Here is an 18350-nt window from a genome sequence, read left to right as displayed (position 1 = left end):
AAAAATTGAAATTACAAAAAAAAAAAATAGATTTTTATTTCAATTTTTTTTTCCATCCCCCTCGCGCCCCCCCCCCCCCCCCCCGGTAGAGTGTCCGCGCCCCCCCGGGGGGGCGCGCCCCACCGGTTGAGAACCACTGGTGTAGGCCTATCTGTTTGTGACCAATGTTTCCTGTAGCCTACATTTTGCCATTGATAAATCAAGTGTTCTATTTTGTTGTTGTTGTCTAACAGCTTAATTAGGCTATAGCCTACTAGGCCTAGGCCTACTATTAGGCTATTATTTATATATTGTAATGTTATTGGAATCCGACCATATCTAGCCTACCTATGTATAATCAATACAATTAAATACACTGATCAAACCGAGTAACATACTAGAATTTAAGCTATTGCCACTATCGAATAAATATGACTCACAGAAGAGCATTGTCCAAAATTCAATAATTAATTGTATAGTTGTCAATGTAGACCTACTCAATTTGATATTAAAATTAAACACCGAGGAAACATTTGACAACCCCCTTTTTTGTTGAGGTTTAGCAAACGTCTTGATATTTTAATTTGGAGAAACTTGACAATAGTCAGCATCTGTGAGACTAAAAATGGATTCATTGTTTAAAAAAGAAGATAAATAAATAAAGTCAGCATATTAATGACATCAGATGGGATTCAGTTGAGCAGAATTAAGAGATTTTGTTGTTGTTGGATTGCACCTAATTGTAAACATTTTAAAATATTAAGAACAACTCTGCTTGAGTAAAACATATAGTCCTAGTCCTATTTGAATAGGAACTGATCTGCATTCCACACTAAGGATGTTTGAAATAATGTTGTAATCAGGAAGTGAATAGGCCTATAGCCTACTTGGTGCAGTTGGTGGCACTGCAGACTACAAAACATGGTAACACTTTACAATAAGGTACACAAAAAAGAGTAGCTACTCTTCCAAAAAAGAGTAGTTACTCTTCCAAAAAGAGAAGTTACCGTTTAAAAAAGTGACATGCAGGAGATGCACAAAATATAGCAGAGTTGTTGTTCAGATGCGGTTGTGAGGGACTGATTAAGCTCTAAGTCAGTGAGGCAATCAGGTTTTGCAGCGAAATTTATATTAGTAGTTATATACAGTACTATACAGGTATGGTTGTTGTGACCCATCATAATGTGTGACCCTAGAGGGCGCTGTTCTTATTGATCAACCCAGTCTCATAGTGAAATATAGGTTATGTAAAATCGTTGGTCCATAGCGCAACTCGTAGTAGTTTCACAAAGTTGGCACTGAAAATTAAGATTGTGTCTTTTTTTGTTTAAATGTGAATAACCAACCCAGTGAAATGAGTAGGCTAATAAATACGTTTTCCACTGCGCAATCATTTACATTTTAATCAGAAAACCAAAACCCCATAATCTCACTATTGCAGGGCTATTTTTGTGAAACTAATACGTTTTGAGCTGTGGACCAACGTAAATATTATAAAAAACATTAGTGTAAAAAACATTTCACTGTGAGACTGGGTTGTTATAGGCCTACAGTCTATTGACATCAGTTAATGAAAAGAACAGCGCCCTATAGGGTCACACATTCTGATGGGTCACTGCCATGACTTAACAGTGATACATTCAAATCTGCAATTAAAGGAAGCCTAGGCTATATGTTTTTGATGATATTTTATTTTGTTTCTAAAATATACACTTTATAAGAAAAATAATATCTAATTGTTCCACTCAAACAAACTCAAAAATATCGAAGCTTATCTAGGCCTACATATTTTAACAATCTCCGTGAAGAACTATGTATTGTGCTTTTTCATGACTACATTCAACTAACACCTTGAAACATATCACAAATAAAACAGATGTGCTAGTTTAGCATAAAGAAAGTCATCATCAAAGTCAGTGAGCAAAAAAAAAGCATTATGAAATGTGAACCAGCTTAGCAACTTGAACTGTCATACATGCCTCCAGGGGACCCTGTCAGTCTAGTCACCGCAGTCACAGGTGGCAGGCCCGGTTTTACAAGGCGCAGTTCTCGCCAACACACACAGGGGAAAAGGCAAGTTCTGCGCTGAGAGAAAGACAGCTTGGAGACACATTTAAAAGCGAATCTACTTTTTGCCTCTCGCTACTGTGATTATTTTTTACTTCCATGGAATTTAACAAGCAAGAAAGCCAGGAGGACGCACGAGAGTGTCCAGTGTGCTATGAGTATCTATCCGGCACAGAGCGGACTCTGAGCTGCGGACATGTCTTCTGCCACGACTGTCTGGTCAAAACGCTGGTCAGCATAAACTGCGGTGGAAAGATCAAAGACACTATTGCGTGCCCTGTTTGCCGACATCTGACATTCATCAAGAAACAACATGACACGCTGGTGTCCCTCGCGGAGAACAAGGATCCAGATGAAGGACAGACACTGGAAGTACCTCTCCCTCTGCCGCTTGGACAGCTCCAGAGCGCACGGCGCGCGTCCAGGGACAGTTTACCGCTAGAAGTCCATTGGGTTGTTCAAGGCTTTAGGTGGATATCTGAACGAGTTCGCCGACAGAGGTTGATCAGCCCCAGCCATAATGCCTCTCAGATCTTTATTATTAGTGGTGAAGGGCGCCCCATGGCCGAAGAAGACACGATCAGCGTTGTGATGACTGTGGTTCAACAACCGCAGCGCAGGCGAAGGCGCAGGATTTGCACAACCGCACGATGCCTAATCGTTTTGCTGTCGGCATTTACTTTACTTGCACTGGTGGCTGCAACTCTACCATGGATTTTGTTGGCATAGCCAAGGGACATGGATGCCTGGATTATCAAGTGCCAATAAAGAATCATGAGGTGACAAGACAACATCATCTCAGCCACGAAATCAAGTAGTTTATCTATCTATGCAATGAAGTGTGCGAAGCAGTTTATTGATCCGAATAATCTGGTGCATTCCAATGAACAATGAATGTACTCAAATGTATCTACCCACGTTTAGTCAATTAATTGAGATGTGCTCTATAGTTTGCAACATGATCAGGTATTTTCATTCCTTTCCCGATTTAAAATGAAGGAACGCTCTGGAAGTTTATGGGCATGCCCATGTCCTTCATGTGTATTGCCAAGCAACAGTCTTAGGCTAAAGTTTAGGAAAGTCTTGACAGCAAAGCATTTAGTTTTGTACGTGTTCGACCGGTTCTATAAGCACACATGCAGTCATTTTTAAAACAATTTCAAATCACATTCAAAGGTGTGTAAATGCAATGGGAGTGGGCACTTTAATATTATAAGTTCAACAACCAGAAAAAGGTTTGAGGAACGAATGCAATAAAAAACATTTCAACCCTAAGTTACCTATTACCCTGTTGTCGATACACTGTTTCCAAGCAACTTGTGGGCAAAAACTGTAAACTGCAGATCAACACAATTGATTTAAAATGAAGGAACAAATTGTGATCGAATGGAAAAAAGTTTGCAATGCAGATACTTAGAGGGAGTTAGTGGTTTTATTAGAACCCTCAGTAACATCCTATACATTGTAAACAGAGCCGCCTTTAACACCTTGAGTTAGAAATAATTGATGCACCCACTGGAAGTCTGAAGGAGATAAACCAGCAGGTAGTGATGAGCTGTGTCTGGCTAGTTGCTGTAAGGAGATACACTGCTGGACTGTAGGATTAGATTACCACTGACTTTAAGAGTCCACATTCGGAGACCTGCGTTGGTTGCCTTGGGTGGAGATTCCAATTTTTTTTTACAATAGTTTCCGAATGAGCCTTGTCAGTATCACCACAGTCCTGACAAACGTGTACACTCCTCCTGCGGTAAGCCTTCAGCCATCCTGCTCGGCCAGTCCTACAGGTTATGCACACACACACACACCAAGAGGCTCCTGCTGTTTAAGACATACCTGCTTGGCTCAAATGTTAGGAGGGGACAACAACGGTTTAATTTAATTAGATGAATCAGACTTCTTTAGGTTATTCCTAGTCTCACATCCATTACTTGACTGTAACAGTAAATTAACCAGTAATATTCCAAAAATATTCCAGGTAAAGTCCTATACTGTAACATATACCTGAAACAGTTATTTAAATTATTATTAAAAACTGATAAACGAGGGGATATGTCTCTTTGGTGGAACTATAACAACTCACAAACATATAAAAACAAAATGTTGTATTTTATAAGATTATCATTATTATTATTATTTTTTTAAATATCAATATCAATTCTTAATCTGAAAAGGTAATAGTAACTATAACTGTCAGATACATGTCAAATGTATTATGAAATGTCCCTCTACAATATAGTGGAGTAGCAGTATAAACCAGCAGAATAAATACTCAATACCTCAAAATTGTACCAACTTGAGTAAATGTAATAAGTTACTGGACATGACCCACTAAAATGGTGAAAATGTATGGACAGAGGGACGTTTCACATTATAGTTCTAGCATCAGGAATAATCAACTGTTTGACTTTCAAACATATATTTTTATCCAAAATTATAATGTAATGAATACTGCAATAAAACCCACACGAACCAGTTGAGATTATTAAAAATGTAGAGTTTTATATATATATATTTATTTCTGACATTCTGATAAGGATTGCAGGTACGTAGGCATCACAGTACACACTGTGTATTCCACATGATATGCTAAGCAGAGAGGAGGAAGGGGTGGGCATGGTGGAGCTTGATAAGCGGCAGGGTTTCCTTTGTACACTAGTGAAAGCAGAAGGAGGCAGTACATCCACAGGCAACATCCACTCCTCTACCGTATTGCTCAAACCCTCCCCCAAAAAAGGACCATTTATTAAAATCCACATTCTCGTGAGTCCATCTTCACATTGTACCCCTCTTACAATCCCTAAAAAGACAGTGATTGACACAAAACCTGGATTATCAAAAGTCTATCTAAGCGCATGCATGACACTTTTTCAGACCCCTCCTCCCCACATTTAAAATCCCCCCACACAAAATGTAAACAAATTGAGCTTTGCTTTAGACCAACATACTCGGTGGTGAGGTGAGTTTGGACATGTACGTAGGTCTACAGTAGTTGATCAAACTATGTAACAGTGGCGTGAAAGGTGGCTCCTATGAATATGCTCTGGATCACGGCTGTGAAGTTACTTCACGGACTGAAATGAGATATGTGAGGAAATTCTAACTATTTTTTTTTCGGGGAAGGTACAGATGTTTTTAGGTTTTTTCTTTTGAGCAGCATAATAATCACACCTATGAAAATGAATGCATGCTTTATGGTGGCTTGAGGTTCCAGTTATGATGCTTTACATTAATACTACCCTGTACTGATAATAATACATGCCAACAGGCCCTAATAAGCCTTCAACCAAATACAGGCTCATATGTCATTATGTAATCCGGTAGCCGTTCTGAGACACATTCAGTGAGAGATACCCATGCCTCCTCGTATAAATGCATGGATCCAGCACAGAAACCTCTAGTATTAATTATGCCTATAGTTCCAAAATAACAACCAGTGTGAGGGCACTTGTCATGTTGTCATACAGTAGAATCACCACAATATAAATATCAACATCACCAGAATCTTCATAAACGTAGTCATTTGAGAACACACACTGAGGTGTACCATAGATCACTTTTGGAGAGAGATCTAGAATTGACCTTGTCAGAAGTAAAATTCACACATAATACTAACTTTAAAAAAAAACTTAATTGCATGGCAATAAAATGAATGGCTTTCTTTCTGTAGGTTTGGGTGAAGGTGACTTTGAACACTTTTTGGACTGAGGTGGAGCAGTAAACACTGTAATTGCACTTTAGTCGACAAAATTATTGTCCAAAGACATTTTTGTATGGAATTAAAAAAGTGACACTGCAGCATCGGTGTGTCTGATGAATTTGAAATACCTCTTATTAATCATCTGCGGTGAGAATAACTACAAAGGACAACATTTTTTGTTTAACTTTAGCATTAGCCTTTCTTACCGAATGAGCACTTGTTTTTTGACTTAGCTAAAGTGGGTCCAACAATATAGTCTTAAGACTACATTTATCCTCATTATGAATGAATTAAAATGGTCCAAGTTATCTAAGCAATCACATTATTTACACAGGAACCTATTAAATAACAGATTAAAAGAAAAAGAAGAAAAAAGTTAGGGCGTCGGGGTGAAAGTCATTAGTGCTATCGCATGTTTTAAAGTTGTAGCTCAGGAGACAGAATTACAACGACCACAATTGATTTCTCGCAAAAATAACATTCTGCACATCTTCAGCAGCATTGTTGTTACCTATAGTGCTAAAGAGAAACATAATCAATCTACAGTAAACCTGTTTCATTCTGTGCAGGGACAAAAATAACATCAAAACTTTAATTATTATATTTTCGACACAATAAATATAAGCACATATATTATTATTATTATATATATTCAAGATATGCATTTTACATATAATTTTCCTCTCAGATTTATATACATACACGTATGTACAGTCTTTGTATTTACACTATGGGGGTCAAAGGTCACCGAACCTGAAGCACTTAGAAACAAGGTTAAGGGAGGGAATCATAAGAACCTAAAGGCAGTGTAGTCATCCATCCAACATCATCCAACCACACCAAACAACACACAGCGGGTCATCTTAATTTACTCTCTGACGACAACAACAGAAACGCCCACACAAAAACAAAACACTGCCATTCTGAGACCCCTTGACTCCAATCTCAAGTTTGTTCATATTGGCTTGTCATGCAAACATGTCAGGGTGCTTTCCTTCAAAACTGAATAAGAGATGCATGTTCAAAACATTACATTTTTGAGTAACATTCTTCTAATACTGTGCTGGTATAAAGTGAGCTAAAGTGAGTTTACCTGTATGGAGGGGAAGGTCCAATAAAGAACGACTGTCGTGATAGGTGATAGAGCAGAGGGAGAAATAAAGCTTGTGCGCGACAATAAGAAATAAACTGCATCACGTGTTTAATCCTGCTCTCCAATCCTGTCTCTGGGGCTCAGCATGCTCTCCTAATGTGCATAAAGAATTGAATACCCTGTGAGCAACATAACCAGACTGCTCTCTTACTCTGATTCACCCTGAGGATGGGCTTTGGCTCCTAACCATGTCAGGCTCTGAGTTTCCCTAACCAAAAATATATTTGCACAACCTACAGTATATTGATTGCATGTTCTAATAAGGCAAAAAAATACAAATTAAAACCAAATAAAAACTCACAGAAATACAGACCACTGCATCAAATAACAAAGATGAACAAAGCAAAGCGAATAAATAAATAAATAAAAGATACTTTTAAGGTAATCTTCATCAGTATTCCAGTCTTTCCTCCTAAAGGCAACTGTTCGTCCACTATGGCATTTTGGTGCTTTTTTTATGTACTGTATTTTTGAAGTCACATTTCTGTACTATAGCGAAGCAACTGCAAAGGGATCAGTTTCTTTGCAGCCTGTAGCAGATGTGTTTGGACGTTCTGGTTTCAGGTGGGCATTGATGAGGCCAATGTTGGGTTTGCATCAGGCCTTGGGTGGCGACAGTTAAAAGTATATGTACAGCCATATGGGGTGCTGGTAAGCTGTGGTGCCTTAGAGAGGGTGATAGGTCATAGAGTGGTGCTCTGGGGCTCCTCCTCAGGCACAGCTTCCCTCTCTGGAGAGTCTGTCACTGCCCGGGACCTCCTGCAATGGCCACCGCTGAACTCATGGATGAGGCTGTCCAGATTGACATTGATGGAGGGGATTTCATAATTGAAGATATCTAAAGGTGGAGCATGGTGGGAGAGGTGAGTGTGAATGAGCAGAAATGGTGGACGTGGTGACGATGAGCAAGAGGAGGAAGAGGAGAAGAGGGCGTATGGAGATGGCAATGAGGTGTAAAAAAACGGAAGAGAGCAGAAATAATATTAATCTTTTTGAGCCTGGACTCTGGGTACCTGCCATTATAATGTCTGCCCTAAATTAAAATATTCAGTAGATTACATATGCTTCACATTCGACACAGGGTTTTTTTTTCAGAGTGTTTGCTAGTCACACCTGGAAAAAACTTAGTGGCGACTAGTAAGATAGGTCAAGATCAGGTCAAAACGAGGTCAAAAGGACTGCACAATGACACATTACTGTACACGTGTACAACAAGGGTCGGATAACCCAACACAGAGGCAACAAGATGTGTGTGGAACTCTGTGGAAATAAATGGCCACGAGACACCAAGTGGGCTTGAAAATAACAATGGATATCTCATGAGGGAATGATACAGTGTTTTCCCCTCTAAATATAGCTATTCTAATGTGCTGCTGCATTTACTGAAAGCAGCAGATCCAAGCAGAGAACTGATGGCTACTCCTGTGTAGGCATGGGATGGGAGCGTGGCAGTGTAGTAAGAGGGAGCAGAGGTTATAAAAAGCAATGGACCTGCCAAAGGAATAGTGGGGGTTACCTGTGCCCCCCCCTCCCCCCCAGTACCGGTGGCAGGCGCGTTAGAGGGGGATGTCTGCTGGCATTGGACCAGGGATAGGCGGAAACGAAAACAAGAGGGCAGGGCTTTATAATGGACCTTTGTAAGCGACGGCGTCTGCAATGTGAGCACAGTGTGGTGCACTCTGGGAAGTCCTTAAGCCATGCAGTATCGGCTGAAACCGGCAGCACCATGCAATAACTCAAAATGATGTCAACCTGCTGAGAGGCAATATGTATGGGAATATGTTCTGATTGAGAGCTAACTGGTTGGTATGTTTGAGGCAGGCTGGCAGGAGACCCCAGAGGCAGCCACAGCACGAGGCCAGGCAGTGAGATGGAGCGCATGGGGGGCGGGGACGGTCTGGCTTACCCTAAAAGTCCCCCTCACAATTAGCCCACACTGAATCTCTGGCCTCACACAGCTGCAAGGTACACAGTAGTAGCAGGGGGAACAAGAGAATGATAAATATAACAGAAGTGACAGAATGATTGGTATATAATGACAGAACACCTCATCATCAGAACATCATACTGTAGCTATAATCTGGGCTTTGTCTGGCTAGGATTCCACGCCCGCTACGTACGCAGTAAAGAGAGACTGGACTGGTATGAACTGCGTAAGCCTCTGACCTTCCCTCTACCGAGTGAGGGTCTGGGTAACAGATAAACAGTGAACACATGATGAATCTAATGGCGACTTCCATACAAGCAGGACGAGCTATGCTTCCCTGATGTTTCCACACATTACCCAGAAACATCATCACATAACACAAGCAATGAATACATAGGTCAGGAGGTTTGCTCACTGCAATAGCACAAACTTGCTAGTATTTACATTGCATCCTTCTCAGGCATCTGTGTCTAAAAGGCAACTTTTATTCATTCAGACAATCGTTTGGGAACAGTCAGTAACTTCTACAGTGACACGTTCTACAGAGTCCTACACTCGTCCACCGTCTCCATTGGACAGAGCTACAGCGAGTCTGAGAGAAGGCCGCTGCAGCCCCACCTGTAGTGGCGGTGGCGGGGGTGTTGTTGTTGCCAAGGGCTGATGTTTACCTGTAGACATGCTCTCCCCGGGAGACAGTCCATCCAGGAGACCCTGCTCCAGGGGCTGGGGAACTGGGACCATGGCCGAGCCAGTGAACCCCGGGGGGGCTGTGGGCGGCTGAGGAGGGGGCAGACTGGGTCTCTGCCTGGGCTTTGGGGCGGGCCGCGACCTGGTGAGCGTTCCAGTCAGGGACGGTGGGGACGAAAGGGAATAGGGCGCCCCCAATGGGGTCTGCCCAGGGGAGGATGGGGGCAATGGCCCCGGAGTGCACACCAGTCCATAAGGGGAGGGGGTGCTAGGAGGTGTGGGGGACAGGCTGACCGGTGACGGCTGACCTGTGGAATGGTCGGACATCCCGCCAGACTGGCCGTAAGGGACCTTGGGAGGCACAGGGGCCAACTTCTTGGAACCTGGGAACACACAACACAGATCTATTACTGTCTCCTGTTAGGCATTAATGAAAGCTGATGTCAGCTCAGATGGAGAGAGGTGCTCACCTCTGTGCAGGGTGTGTGGACTGTGCTCTGTGGAGTGTGGGGACTGGCTGCTGCTCTGAGGGCTACTGCTAGGGGGGACTGTTGGACCTGCCACTTGGATGCCTTTGTGTCCAATAACTGGGGAGAGCTCTTTGCTCTTCAATGAACTGAAAAAGACAGAAAGACATTAGTACCAAAATTAACATATACACCATAACCATAACCATCATCATCCTCATCCTCATCATCATCATCATTTATGAATGTTCAGTTACCAACAATACTAAGTTTATGAAACACAAAAATAATGTCAAGCAGTGTTAAAAGACCAACCAGTGTCACACATTTTTGAACACCTCTTATTTACTAGTACACAAATTGTGCACATACAGTACACACTTATAACTCCTTCTGTTAAAACTACACCAAAAAAATGAAAGAGCCCCTAGTCCTGAATTTGTGAAGTTGGTGCATTACTTGTTGATGAAAGCGTCACTGACCTATCAGGTTGTGAAAGTGAATTTTCATGTTTGGCATTGACATGGTGTACAGATGCAATCAGTGTCATCACTATCATTATAGCCAGATGACTCCAGATGGAGGGAGACAATAACTGGGTTCCGAACTGAGCCTAACCAAAAGCTAAAAATAAAAATAAATAGTGAACATGGTGCACACATTTGTATCAAGCAACAAAAGAAAGAAGAAGCATTCTTCTTTGGCCAGAAAAAATAACTTTATTCAGTCTGAGGTTTATTTATTTTATTACAGTCAAGACAGTGTGTGAAGATGCAAAGGAAATAAAATACAGACACTGCATTCGATCTATTTCAACTGTTAGCATAGATGCAGCCAGTAGAGTGCACTCAATCAAGGTCCAGCCTTATTCATCTTTGCCATGAAAAGATCTTCATTTACCATTGAGTGTACATTTCCTACAATACTGTATGAAGACTCAATACACATGATACATTCCAGAGCGTTATTCATAACCTTGATTTCATTTGCTGACTCCATGTTATTAAATTATATTAAATCACGTTGTACACTGTTAATGGGAATTACATGTAATATATTGTATATTTCCTTCTCTGCTTTTCACAATTATTATATTTAAATGTGTTATCTGGAATAATAATATACTAAATTATATAGGCTGCTACATTACAGTAAATCTCTTATGAACTCATAGCCAGAAAGTGCACCCATATACTGAGCTATGCTTGTCCCATTTTGGATCACGCGACATCTAATTAACTGCAATCTCCTTCAGTCCCTTTGAGCGATCTGAATGGGATGTCATGGCGATACCAAATCACAACAATGAGCGTTATCAAGTGAGCATGTTCTGACCGCTGACAAAGATTTGCCGTAATGATTCACGCTGCCCTGTTGTAAGACCAAATACTTTTTATTTATTTTAAAGATATTTTTTGGCATTTTTATGCTTTATTGATAGTGTTAAGAGACAGAGTTGAAATAGGGCAGAGAGGGGAGTGACATGCAGAGAACGACCGCGGGCTGGAATCGAACCCGGGTCCGCTGCTGGCCGAGGCCCATGGGGGGGACGCCCTACCAACTGAGCTAAGGGCGCCCCCTCAAGTAAGACCAAATACTTCTGAGTCAGGAAACTGCCTCAGCCCCTTTATACAAACTCAGCACCTTGGCTCTCACTGGGAGATGCTGATACTGTAAGAAGATATTCTATACTGTGGATTACCAGAACATTATCCTAATGGGGTCCTCCATCACTAACACTTGAAAATGGGAGGTTTTCCTCCTGCTGGTTAGTAAAAAACAAAATGCTGCATACTGTAGAATAAATACATTCATATGCTATTTGACTGTCCATGTATTTATCTACTCAATACCAGCATGGAACCGAGTGCTGTATAAGCAAGTAACATCTTTAGTTGCTAGGCAACCCCCATGAGAGGCATCCCCTGACAACCAGAATGTTACAGAATCTGATATATGTCATTTGAAGGGGAGTGGGAGAAAAAAAAGCAAAAAGCAAACATGAGCCAGCGAGCTAGAGGAAAGGAGAGATACAGCTGCCTCTCCTACAGTGGCCATGGGTGTGTTGTACAGTATTTACCTAGTCAGCCTTGGGGGTCCTCTCTCTCTGGCACATGGACAGGCAGCCCACGGCGGGGGTGGGGGCACGGACGAAGGGAGGCTAGGGGGGTTGCCAAGGGACTGGTCTTGGCGGGTTAGTATCAAGGGGGTTTTGATGTAGAGCGGCGAAGCGTTAGAGTCTGGCGGGGGGGCATGCGACATGTCGGCGGGCGGGCTGTGCTTGGGGAAGTGCAGGCAGCTGGGTTTGGGGTTCGAATTGATGTCGAGTGAGGAGGAGGAGGAGGAGGAAGAAGAGGAGGGGGGCGGGGCGGGGGGCGTGAAGCCAGACCAGCGCAGCGGGGGCGGGGGAGAGGCGGGGGGCTGGGACTCTGGGCCTGGAGCCACAGGGCGAGCGCACGGCGGGGGCTTGGGGTAGAAGTGGTGGGAGCCTGCCTGGCACAAGGAGGAGCTGGGGTAAGGGGGGGGCGGCCGGTCCTCCCCCAGGGGCGGGTGGGCATGAGAGGTGTCCGGCCGAATGGGCGACACGTGGTCTGAGCTGTAGATATTAAGAGAATAGACAGCACAAAAGACACAGCTCTAGTGATTGAACAAGGGAGACGCACTGGAGCGATATAGGATAAGCTGTGTTGTAATGAATAGGGTGTTAGTTTGTGAGTGAGTTGGTCCGTGTAGCCAAAAACAGAAGAAAAAATAATTGCATTTTAGGGTGGGCGGTGGGCACCAAGCTAAGCACACAGTCAGCTTAGTGCAAATACAAAGACAAGCACAAAGAAACAGCAAAGGAAAAAAACTTGTTATTGCCAAAGGAAAAAGAATAGAGTGTGTAGGACTCCTGTGATCACCTTGTGTCTGCACACTGCATGGAGCTGTGAGGATCTGTCTGTGGAGTCAGTCCTGTTACCAAGCTGAGCCGATGGCTTAGTATGTATCTGCCCTACCTGCCTTAATCCTACAGTATATCATGATGTTTTTGTTGCATTGCAGGTCCTGCAGTCAGCCCAGGGCAGTGTGAGACAGACACAAAACCCTTTCATCGGCTGAAAGAGCCACAGGAGGGAGAAGAGGAGCAAGGCAGCCAAGCCAGGAGTCATATTATCTCTTGTCTGCCACACAGGCAGAGCCAGCAACCATGAGGTGATTATTCATGTGTTGAACTATGATAATCATACCAAAACATGGTGAAGTCAGTCTGAGTGACAACTGAAAAAAAGGGAAATAATTCAAGACGAAAGCTGAGAAAAGCCAAGCCACAAAAATGGGGTATTGGAAACATTAGCATGCTCGCAAAATACTTGCAGATTGAAGCTAAGTGCCACCTTCAGCGTTAGATTCAGAAAATGTCATTAACCTCTTTACAAATTTTACCAGCAGTGACATCAACCTGACAAACCACAAGGGGAACTGAAGGGTAACACTTTATATTAATGGTACATGAATCATTATGAATTCATCCATGTAGAACCATCAGTAATTCACTATGATTTATGGTATCTGCATGGTTTAATACAGGAACAAAACATGAATTAATGCATAGGTCTCTCAATCATCATGATCTTTGAGTTGTTACTGATGAGCATGTCTGTCCAGTCACACCAATACACATGTGCTTTGTGTTTAAATCATGATGAACCAAGCATTGATTTTTAAGTGGTGACCTTGAGATACACTTGGTATTTAACAAAACAAATGTGTATTGGTGTGACTAGTCAGACATGATCATCAAAGATCATGATAATTAACATACCTTAGCTGATGCCTTAATTAATGTATTGTTCCTGTCTTAAATCATGAATCGATCAATCCTAGTGAATTACTGATAGTTCATTAAGTACTACATGAATGAATTCATGCTTTTTCATGCATTCATTCTGACATGAATTCATGACGATTCATGTACCATTGATATAAAGTGTTACCAACTGAAGAAAAGAGGAGGGTGAAACATCCTAATAAGGTGGAGAAGAGCGTGGAGGCGTTGCAAAATAAATAAATATGATTAACAAAGCCAAGGATCTCGATCACACAGAGCTGAGAAAGTTAAAGGCGGAGTCCGCGATTCTGGAGAATGCTTGTTGTCAAGATCACTTTTTGTCAACATCAGTGAATATATCCTCACAATCTGCTACCTGTTTGTACTGTGTGTGGGCTGAAAAAAAATCCAGTGACCACAGCCTAGGCTCTGTTATCTTGCATGTTTTTAGGTACAGTGGACCCCCTTTGTTTACTGTACATACCCTTTGCTTACATTACTGTTTACAAAGCTTTGTATTAGCTACAACACTTTTTTTAGCGTACACACAGTAAGTACAGGTGGCGAATCGTGAGGAGATATTCACAGATTTTTTACAAAAAGGGACTTTGACAACAAGCATTCTCCAGAATCGCTGACTCCACCTTTAATGATGGTGGTGATGATGATGATGCCGATGACAATAAACATGAAGAAGATTGGATGCGCGAGGAAGAAGAGGGGGGGACGGTGGCTTACCAGAGCCTTTCTCCATGCGGCGGCGGCGTGGCGGCGGGCGAGATGGCCAGCTCTCCGGGCTGCTCGGGGATGAGTGAGTCTGCGGGCGAGCCGGGGCCCTGCATGCCCGGGGGAGTGGAAGAGGTCTTGCGTGACAGCGTGGTCGAACCCTTACGAGACACCCAGGAGGTATCCATAACCCTAACGCCCATACTGGAAACAAAACACATAACAAGGGGTCACATACCATACCATGAAGAAAAGAGGTAGGCGGGGGTAGTGAGGAAAGAAGGAGGGAAAAAAGGCATGATACGGTACCTTTGTATCTTCCTAATGCTGCGTTAGTAAGGGGGAAGAGAGGGCAAAAGGGATAGGAGGTCAGAAGTAATGCCGACATGGTTCACAATACCAGAGGTCACAACATAATATGCTCTTGCTTTTTCCGATAAAAAATTGTAATTTGAATCTTTCTGAATCTAAGGGCGTGTTCACACCAGCATTGTTTGGTGCGGTTGTAACGAACCCTGGAGTGTTTAAAGCTGGGGTGGAGGATTTGGGGAGAAAAAGGCAGTTGGGATAGAGATTTGAATCCAAATACCTCAACCGCTCCACTTGTTCTCTTTGGTCCCTCCCCTATGGTCCCTCCCTACACCAACAACGTCGTACCAAAGTGAATGGACAGTCCCAACAGCCAATAAGAACAGAGAATCGGAGCCTCGCTCTGATTGGTCAAAGTGTACAGCTCATGTTAACTTTGACCAATCAGAAATCACATACCCCAGCTTTAAGCACTCGGTTTGGTTCATTTGGGTTGGTTTGGACGCAGCCCGAGACTCTGGGCTGTTTGAAAGTGAACTCTGGAGCGGATCATCTCTGGTGTGAACCCCTTCCGCACTAATCACAGGCAGCGGAGTGTTTACGCATATTTTTGCCGTCTTTTGTATAATTTCCTTTATTGAATGCAAGTGTTATTAAGCTATTTAGCGCACGTTGTCAGAGCATCCGCCCATATGCTCTGCCCGCAACAGTCTATTGTAACGCGGGCTGACAGACAGAAAGTAGCACTACATTTAATAGATTCTGGCTTTTACATTCTCTCGACATTTTTTTTTAGTTTTTAAGGATCAGACTCCAGTTCTCCTCTGAGAAAGCAATATTAAGATCAGCTTCCCATGACAATCTGAGGGCTGACAAATCGTCCTCAGAGTTGAGAAGCAGTATGGAATAATATGCTGCTGCATCATGACCCTTCCAAAAAATATAATATGCGATGCCAGATGTCCAAACTAGTGGGAGCCACAGAGGCCGAACCGAAGGTCTGTATCAGCAGATGTCTCAGCTGCAAGTAACACCAGAACTGATTTTGTGGGATATCAAATTGTCGTTTTATATTTTCAAATTATTTAATTATTCCCTCTTCATACATATCACCTAGAACTTTGATTCCTTTTCGGTACCACAGTTTCCAAAAGAAGGGTTCTTTGTCAATACGAAGTTTAGGATTAAACCAGATTCCTGCATGTAAAAGAAGATGGGGATTGACCCCGTGAACCTGCGCGACCCTCCTCCAGGTCCATTGTAAATGTGAGACAACTGGATGCTTGTTTACTTCTGAGGGCAACTTATTAGCTGTGATGAAATGCACTGGGGAGAGTGGGTCACATAACCCGCTCTCTAAGGCAAACCAGGGTGGGGCTCTTTCTGGGGGCAAGAACCAGTGTGCCATGTGTCTGAGACTGAATGCTAGGTGGTAAAAGCTGAGGTTTGGGACTCCCAACCCACCATGATCCACTGGCCTCTGTAGTGTCCGTAATTTTAGTCTTGGGCGTTTGTTATTCCATAGAAAAATGCTAGAAATTCTGTCAAATTGTTTAAAGTATGTTTGGGGAATTTTTACTGGGAGAGCTTGCAACAAATAGTTAAATTTAGGGGCACAAGTCATTTTTATCACATTGGCTTTGCCCCACAGAGATAGAAAAAGTGGAGCCCAGCGCTCCGTGTCAGTCCGAAAGTTTGCCAATAGAGGTGAAAAATTACTCTTGACTAAATCAGACAGATTTGGAGGAAATGTTATCCCTTGGTATGTTAAGCCTTTTTCAGGCCAGGAGAAATTACAAGACTGGAAGAGAGATTTAGGGCAATATGCTGTCAGGGGGAGTGCTTCTGATTTAAGCCAATTAACCTTATATCCAGATATTCCTGAAACACTGTCAACTATTCTGAGTAAAGAGGGCAAAGAGTGTTCTGGCTCGGACACAAACAGGAGAATGTCATCTGCATATAAAATTAGCTTCTGGGCGGTTTGGCCTATCTGGATGCCTTTGAAGTCTGGGTCCTTTCGGATGGCCTCAGCTAATGGCTCGAGAGCCAGCGCAAAAAGAAGCGGAGACAGCGGGCAGCCCTGTCTTGTTCCCCTACCGAGGTCGAATGAGGGAGAAAAAAAGCCATTTGTGGAAACTGATGCTTTCGGTTGGGCATTTAGAAGTTTGATCCAGTTAATAAACTTACTGCCAATTCCAAAGGTCTCTAGGGTAGAGAAGAGATAGTGCCACTCCACCCTATCAAAAGCCTTCTCGGCATCTAACGAGATAGCGGCGGTAGGGGAGTTGGCATTCTGTTGAGCCCACATAATGTCAATAAGGCGCCTAACGTTATCAGCAGAAGAGCGTGAGCGTATAAACCCGACTTGGTCGGCGTGAATCAAAGACGTTATGACCCTATCCAGTCTGTTAGTGAGGATTTTGGATAATATTTTGCTATCGCATGAAATCAGGCTAATAGGCCTATAGTTTTTACAGTCTAGTGGATCTTTGCCGCTTTTCGGAATGAGAGAAATAAGCGCCTCTGATAATGATGGTGGCAACCTACCCTTAGCCAAGGCTTCATTATACATATCCAAAAGAAACTGGGCTAGTTCTTCCGGATAGGCCTTATAAAACTCAGCTGTAAACCCATCTAAGCCAGGGGCCTTGCCTGCTGGTAGATGTTTAATGACCCATAGTATTTCCTCTTTAGTAATTGGAAGATCGAGATCTTCCATTTGGTTCTCAGATAGCGAGGGAAGTTTGAGGGGGGCAAGAAATTACACTATATTTTCTGTATCAGCTTGTGATTCAGAGGTGTAGAGTTCAACGTAAAATGTTTTAAAGGTTTCATTTATCTCCCTGGTGTTTGAAAGTAAGTTGCCAGTCTCATCTCTGATGGCTGGTATAGTACACATCATACCAAAAAAAAAATTTTTTTTTATGAAATTAATATTTCTTGCAAAATTATGAATGGTCCTACTCGTTCAAATTCCTCGTAGAAACTCAATTCAAAATGTATCATGCTCGTCTTGCACAGGAGCACGTTTCCATAATTCACAATTTTTTCATAAAATTCATAACTTCAGAGATAATTAAAGGTTTATTACACCAAAAATCCTCCCCCTCCGACAGAATGGGGAAATCGGCAAAACGCTAAGCGTTTTGCACTGATTTCAAACACTTCCAGCTCACTGATAATTCATCCTACAAAGTTCATTTCTTCGACCAAATATTCAGCTATCTTTCGTCTTTCATTGTTAAAATTCAACCTTTTTAAAAAAAAGCATAGTTTTCAAATTAATCAGCCATGTTTGACGCATGTAACATCAATTTGAGTGATATTTAGAGTGTGGATGATTTTGGCCTCTAACTGTAGATATTATTGTTGCGGTCGCAGAAATGTTTCTTTGGAGGCAAATGGACATACATATTGGGAGCTGTGAGCTTCTAAGCGGAAAAAAGTCTAACCGAACGATGCCTCCTGCCTCACCCACTCTCTTGTTAAATGAGATTCTACATTCCACGACAGAAAATCTA

The 18350-nt window shown here is 42.5% G+C and overlaps 2 protein-coding genes across 2 annotated transcripts in view; one reads left to right on the top strand and one right to left on the bottom strand.

The window, feature by feature from the left end:
- Window positions 1-2041: 2041 nt before the first annotated feature.
- LOC307263332 (RING finger protein 222) lies at window positions 2042-3292 on the top strand. The gene has a single exon (XM_080044465.1). It carries the CDS (start codon window positions 2146-2148, stop codon window positions 2773-2775), a length of 630 nt encoding a protein of 209 aa, XP_079900591.1. The 5' UTR covers window positions 2042-2145; the 3' UTR covers window positions 2776-3292.
- A 4059-nt stretch (window positions 3293-7351) lies between these two features.
- The window catches only part of arhgap44a (Rho GTPase activating protein 44a), a 36840-nt gene continuing 25841 nt past the window's right edge, over window positions 7352-18350 (bottom strand). The window contains exons 17-22 of the mRNA XM_080044542.1: window positions 14827-14844; window positions 14530-14721; window positions 12061-12576; window positions 9984-10129; window positions 9495-9896; window positions 7352-7737 (exon numbers count right to left, since the gene is read on the bottom strand). Coding sequence (XP_079900668.1) covers window positions 7583-7737; window positions 9495-9896; window positions 9984-10129; window positions 12061-12576; window positions 14530-14721; window positions 14827-14844 — 1429 coding nt within the window. The 3' untranslated portion in view covers window positions 7352-7582. The remainder of the gene's footprint in view (window positions 7738-9494; window positions 9897-9983; window positions 10130-12060; window positions 12577-14529; window positions 14722-14826; window positions 14845-18350) is intronic.

The sequence above is a fragment of the Ammodytes marinus genome, assembly GCF_949987685.1.
Source record: "Ammodytes marinus genome assembly, chromosome: 16".
Taxonomy (NCBI): Eukaryota; Metazoa; Chordata; class Actinopteri; order Uranoscopiformes; family Ammodytidae; genus Ammodytes; species Ammodytes marinus.
This window is presented reverse-complemented; position numbering and strand designations above follow the sequence as displayed.